Source organism: Arachis ipaensis, chromosome B03, assembly GCF_000816755.2.
Source record: "Arachis ipaensis cultivar K30076 chromosome B03, Araip1.1, whole genome shotgun sequence".
Lineage (NCBI taxonomy): Eukaryota > Viridiplantae > Streptophyta > Magnoliopsida > Fabales > Fabaceae > Arachis > Arachis ipaensis.
This window is the reverse complement of record NC_029787.2, coordinates 12,266,710-12,273,494: the sequence shown is the minus strand read 5'-3', so window position 1 is coordinate 12,273,494 and position 6,785 is coordinate 12,266,710. Positions and strand designations below refer to the sequence as shown.

The 6,785-nt window shown below is 35.5% G+C and overlaps 1 protein-coding gene and 1 long non-coding RNA gene across 3 annotated transcripts; both read right to left on the bottom strand.

The window, feature by feature from the left end:
• On the bottom strand, positions 1,269-2,834 carry LOC110269372. The gene is made up of 5 exons (XM_021117163.1): positions 2,673-2,834; positions 1,944-2,078; positions 1,684-1,796; positions 1,528-1,621; positions 1,269-1,442 (listed from the first exon to the last, which is right to left on the bottom strand). Exons 1-5 carry the CDS (start codon positions 2,832-2,834, stop codon positions 1,269-1,271), a joined length of 678 nt encoding a protein of 225 aa, XP_020972822.1.
• LOC110269963 lies at positions 4,191-5,048 on the bottom strand. Of its 2 annotated transcripts, XR_002358839.1 has the most exons (3): positions 4,915-5,048; positions 4,303-4,371; positions 4,191-4,227 (listed from the first exon to the last, which is right to left on the bottom strand). It is a non-coding gene; the product is annotated as an uncharacterized LOC110269963 (long non-coding RNA). The 2 variants fall into 2 exon arrangements; XR_002358838.1 differs by lacking the exons at positions 4,191-4,227; positions 4,303-4,371 and adding an exon at positions 4,476-4,514 and having other exon boundaries at positions 4,915-5,041.

Sequence of the window (6,785 nt, the reverse complement as noted above, 5' to 3'; positions counted from 1 at the left end):
CCAATGCTTATTATTCGAGTCAAGAGGGATACTATGCCGTCACGCACTAAGTGTGTAAGCTTTGAACGAGTATGCCAAGTGTCACCTAGATATATACTGGAACGATGGAGCAAGAAGGTAAAGAGGCGACACACACACATCAAGAGCAGCCACGACGAGCCACTGTTGGAGCCAAGAAGCAAGAGGTTTGACCAATTGGTTTTTCGTTCGCAAAATATTTGTGAATTTGCATCCGAATCGGAGGAGCTGACTACAATTCTGCACCGTGCATACGATAACGTCATGGCTGAGATGGAATCATTAAAAGCCAAAAGGAAGGGGACATCTTCTTTATCCCACGAAGACGCCAAATTGGAATCCGTTAACGAGCTTCAAAGCCCGCCAAGAATTCGAACAAGAGGACGTCCAAAAAATAGGCTAGGTTCAAAGTTGGACAAACAGATTGCAAATGCCACAAAGAAGAAGAAAACAAAAGTTTTAAGTGAGGTAAAAGTAATGTTCTTTAAATTTGTGGTGAGTTTATTTTTCTCGTTAATAGTTTAGCTAATATATGAGTTTCTTATATTCAGATAAACTTGTTTGATGCTGCATCAGTGATGCATTCAAATTTCAGCCAATATCAAGGACATGTTATGAATTATCAGTTCAGGGTACCAGCAGCAGGGGATAACTCTTTGGGTGTATAATTACAGAATATGGGTGTAAAAGCACTGTTCTTTTGGGTGTATTTTTGTGAATTTTCTTGTGATTCACATTTTACATATAGATACATATATATAATATTAGGGTTTAGGGTTTTAGGGTTTACAGGTTAGGGGTAAGGGTTTAGGTTTTAAGTGTTTAGGGTTCAGGGTTTTAGGCTCAAAGCATCAGGGGGGATAGATTTCAGGGTGTATATTCAACTTTGTTTGGGTGTAAAAAATTGCAGGTTATGGGTGTATATTTGATTTGATGTTTTTCTTCATATTATAGTACCTGTAATTCATACATTTTGAATACAGCACAGACAGTTTAACAGCATAGACAGTTTGGGTGTATATTTAAGCAATCTTGGGTGTATATTAAACTTCCGTTGGGTGTAAAAGTTTATAATTTGTGTTTAGATCTGCCTTGATGTTTTTCTTCATATTTTACCACCTGTAATACAGAGCTTTTGAATACAGCACAGACAGTTTAACTATGGAAAAAAATTTTATTGAATAGAAGTTGTTTATAAATGGCAAATTTTTACAGCATTTGTTCAATTTACAAACTAGCTAGCAGTTAGATTACTCAGTTTCTATATTAGTAGAATTTATCTGACAAAATAGACTCAATAATACTGAGGATGGCTTGGACAGTCTTATTGCATTACTCGCTCTAATTGCTTGATCTATCTCTTTATTCATTTCACTGAATAGTATCTGCGAAGCATATTCTACTCTGTAGTGGTCCACCTCGTCCTACAATTAAAAAGTATATTCTGTTTAAACAACAATATTAATTCAGTAAAGTAATACAGAGTTATATAGTTTTAAAGACAGTTACCTGTGGCCAATTATCCCATTCATACTTCGCCATTTTTATGTTTTCGGTCCCAATTAACTCAAGCCACTTCATAACGTAAATAGCACAGTCATAGCTGAAAACGAAGAAAATAAATTACAAATCTCATTTAGGAAGTTCAGAGTCACAAATTTATACCTTGATTTTTGGCCTGAGATATTAACGTATGTTGCTTTAATTTCCAACTCATTCTCCTTTTTCTTCAGAGGTGCCCCGCCGGCATATGCTCTCATTCTTGAAATTACATATCCCTTAAAAAACAAAACAAATCAGTAATACACCCGAATGAAATACACCCAAAGGAGAACATACTTACACCCAAAGCAAAACATACATATACCTTACATTGAATTGAAATACACCTATCTATTAAAATAAAGAACACAGAGCCAACTTACAATGAATTTATTAAGCTGCTTTCTCTCATTGCTTGGAGCTTTCTTGTGTAGCGGGTCAAGTATATAAAATCTCCGCTTTGTTGTATCAATCACCCATAACCACCAATGGCCTGAGTAGCAAACAGGCGCAAAAATCTGAAGGATTGCCACATTTCAACAGTGTTATTTTATTTGGCATATAAGTAAAGAACGGTACTAACAAATTTTACAAATGAAAACTAACATATCGATGCGAAGTTAATTTTTTTGCATCTATGAAGGGAATAAACATTGGGTAGTCTTCCACCCTGAATTCTTTATTGGTTTTAGGTGATATGAATTTCCCGTTTGGGTGCTTCGAAACAGCCATGTTCTGCAACAATTGTGAAGCAACAAATGAAATACTGAAAATATATCCAAGTGAATACTTTAAATAAACCCAAATGACTACACAACTTACACCAAATTGAACGTAAAAAATACACCCAATGAATACAAAAACAGACCCATTCATCAGAGAATATACACCCTAAGGAATACAGAAAATACACCCAAAATTCGTAGAAGTAACACTTACCACAATATCAGAGGGGAGACAGTATACTTGTTCTTGAAACCTTTTATCATTTTTCTGGTTGAGGATGAGGCACATGGCAGATACAATCTAGAAATATATGCCGAAATCAATTTACATTAATAAACAATGCAGTTAACTTTGGTGTAAAAACATTAATGTTATTCTAATATTACCTCAGCTTCTATATAACTTTCTGCCTGGAGCGATGCAAGGTGCATTCTAGACAAAATGTATTTATCTTGGGCAATCAGAGTGCACACATTGTCAAACTCGTTAGTACTGCCATCTGCGTATGTCTTCACTCGCGTCCCCCAGATGTAGCACTTCTCTTTCATATCACTGTATTCTGATTTATTCCCGCAGGAGTTTCAAACTTCCCAGAACTTTCTCCGTCAGTCTCCTTTTGAATTTGTGGACTTTTACTTTCTTCTTTCGCCGCACTGCTTGCTATTTTTTGTACCAAATTCTCTAATTGTTCTAGTAAATTTGCAGTTTTTGGAGTTTTTGCCCTGTCTGCCTCCTGCGTTGATGCTCCCTCCTGCGTTGCTGCTTCTTCTTGGCTTGAATCAGTGAAGCCAAGGCTGAATGATGGCATTGGATCTGTTTTAGGAACACATGATGCTGTCCGTGCCATCATCATCAGCGCAGCAGCGTCTTCTACGGCTGGATAACTGCGTGATCATGTATAACGTATTATAAGAGTAATAATATACGGATGATAAGCAAAGATTGATTTTACTCTAATGAACTTACATTTTAGATGGAGCTGGGGGAAGCGTGGGTGTGCTTTCTTCAAGTTGTTGGGGGGTTCAGGAGTGCTGCACAGTTACACAAAATTAATCATGGCGTAAAAAAAACTATTCAGGAACAATATACACCCAAACTGTAACCCAATATACACCCGAACTGTAACCCAATATAGACCCAAACTCTAAACAAATATACACCCAATACTATTTCTTACGTTTTTGTAGTTCCTTCAATTTGTAGCAGAGGGGTTGGTTCAAAATCTGTCTCAGGTGTTTCTTCAAATTCTGGCACAGTGGTTGTTTGGGACACTGGCACAAAAACTTGAATCGGAACTCTAAACAAGAAGAAAAATGAAAGGTTAACAACGCCTTTGAAAATAATAAGGTTATAAGGTTGAAATATTCTTGAAAAACTCACATTGCAAGCCCTTCCGACGGTGTCTCTTCCCTCACAACCATTATATTTGAATCAGCCGGCTCACTGGCTGACTCTTAAACCAGACTCAACCTAAAATACACCCAAAGAAAGTCAAAAAATACACCCAAACAATTCAAAAGAAAGACAGGCTTTGTTTTTTGAGAACTTACATACTTGCAGTTTTTGCTTTTTTTTCCTGCCTTTTTTTTTCTCGAATAAAATAATAAAGGGCTTTTTTTCTAAAAAAAATATATACAGAATTAGAAGTAGAAGGTAATAAAAGAACAAAAGTAACGGTTATTTGAAAGAGAAATTACATGCTCTCTGCAGGCCTGTTTACACTATTTTGTTCTGTGTGTCCTTGAGAGGAAGGATCATCACTTCTCAAGTTCACGTCCGGTATTCTAAACAGATTTCATGTTATTCAGACAAAATATGATACAGGTAAATCATGATAACAAGATTATACACCCCAACAAGACATACCCCTCTACAGCAGATTTTTCATTGTTTTCCCTTAACAATTCATCTAGATCTTCACTTCCTATTTCATATCTCTCACTACATTCATAAAAGAAGATGTTAAAAAAAATAATTATGATGATAGACGGTAATATAGCTTACGAAGTACTGTACCCATCATAGGATTGATCTTCTTCAGGAGATGAATGTTCAACAACAACCTTTTTCTTTTTGGATTGTGTTCTGGGTGGAAAAAATAAGTATGAATCAGAAATAAAAAATTAATTTTATCACAGAATATTATCCAAATAAGTGCTTACTTTTTTGGTGTTCTTTGTGTCTTTTTCTTTTTTTTTTGCTTCTTCACCGGTGATGATTCTTCGCTTCTATAAGTTAATAAGAGACACTTCAGTTAATACACGAAATCTTGATAATTAAGCCAAAAGAAAGGAGTAATAATTTCATAACATTACTCATCAGTTGATTCAAATTCTGAATCAGAATCTGAATCAGAATCTGAATCCTCTTGACTCTTCTTCCTTTTTTTGGAGTCCATTCTGGAAGGCAAACAATCATTATTTAGAACATACTAAAGATATAAAATACACCCAAATGAATGCACAAGATACAACCAACTGAATGGACAATATACACTCAACACAACAAACAAAATACACCCAACTTAATAAACAACATACACCCAACTTGATAAAGAAAATACACCCAAATGGTTCCACAAAATACACCCAACTCGATAAAGAAAATACACCCAAGTATGGTACTTACTTTTTTCCTTTTTTGCTGGGTTGTTTTCTTGGTGAATCGTCTGAGTCTTCTTGAGTCTCAGACTCAGAGGTAGAACTGTCACTATCAGTTGTTTCTGTCTCCGAAGACGATGTTAAAGTTGCCTTCCTTTTTTTGTGTTTTTTATTTCTTATTTTTTTTTCTTTTTTCTCTATTTTTTTCATTTTTTCTCTTGTTTGCGCCATCTTTACAATCCCCTGAAACGTTAGAAATTTTAGTTAGCAGCGTTCAGGTAAATAAAATACACCCAACATATTATGTTCACTTACCATATTTTTCTCTATTTCCGCACTCATTCTTTCGACCAACTGCTCCTTACTCCAGTTGGCAATCCAGGGTTTTGGCGGTCTTTCAACCCTCTTCTTGCCTTTATTTTTAGAAAGATGAAAGTAAATTATCATTAGGGCAAAGAGGCAGCCATCAATTGCCTTTTTCTTTTTCTCCTTATAGTCGGTTATGCCCTTGACGATAAAACTCAAAACATGCCCTCCCCAGTTTCGCTCTGTTATGGTGTCCATCTCAAAAATTGGGGCCAGGTGCACAGGCAAGATTTTGTTTATTGTCGTTGGTAAAAGGAATGCCATCTGTATATAGAGGATGAAAATCCTCTTGAACATTAGGCGATCCTCTTCGTTACCAACGCCAATATCCATCATCTCATCTGTAAGACTTTTGAGGGTCTTACTCTGAAATCTTCTAAAAATTTCTTTGTCATCCTCAGAAAGTTCCTTATAATTGACTTTTTGAGGAAATAGATCTCCTACAAAAAGGAAAACAACAAAGTATGAATATCAGTTCAAATACACCCAAGCATCAACTAAAATACACCCAAGCGTCAGTTAATATACACCTATAATTTTTAGCGAGTTACCTGTTGCGTTGATGCCAAGCGCATCACCTATTTTTTTTTTGTGTTATTTTAAAAGAACCGTATCCGGTTTCCAGTATGTTCTTCCCTAATTTGAAGTTGTTAGCCAGCTCCCTTAACACTTTGTGATGCACCCTTAGTGGTGGATGTGCATCAAGCCACCGAATCCCAAATCCCTCACAATCGTTTTCTTCTCCTCACTCATGTTTCTGAATTTATCACTTAACAAATGTGTTGCACACTTAAGGTCTTTGGTTTACTGTAAACAAAAATAAAATTATAGTCAGATATGTTTCTATTATATAAAACTGATTTTATCTAAGATATATATTTGTTCTTACATTTTTTTCAGCTTGGTTTCTCGCTGCCATTTTTTCTAAAATGAAAAATACACCCACAGATATCAGTAAGATACACTCATAGATATGAGTCAGATACACCCATAGATATCAGTAAGATACACCCATAGATATGATTCAGATACACCCATATATCAATCAGATATCACTCAAACTTGCATCAATATACAAGGTCAAGCAACATTACAAGGTCAAGCAATATACACCCATGGACAAGCAAATATAAGAACAGTTGCAACTGCTGACTATTACAAAATATCAGTTCAGAAATATACACCCAACAATTTGTGCCATATACACCCAACAAATTACCTCATATACACCCACCAAACTACGGAATATACCCCAAAAATCAGTTACCAGAAGAACTAGAACAACAAGAACAGTAACACCTAGAAGAACTAAGAAGAACAGTGTAACATAGAACCAAGAATAACATTAAAACCTAGAACAAGTAGAACATGATAAACTGTAAAATGAGACGTAGAGCAAGAAGAATAGTAAAACGTACAACAACGTAGAAGAACAGTAAAACCTAGTTCTTCAATTTCGAAATGTGGAAAATATACAGGAATGGTAATGTAAAGTACCTTGAGTATTATAGCTTTGTTTTTTCTGGAGATTCT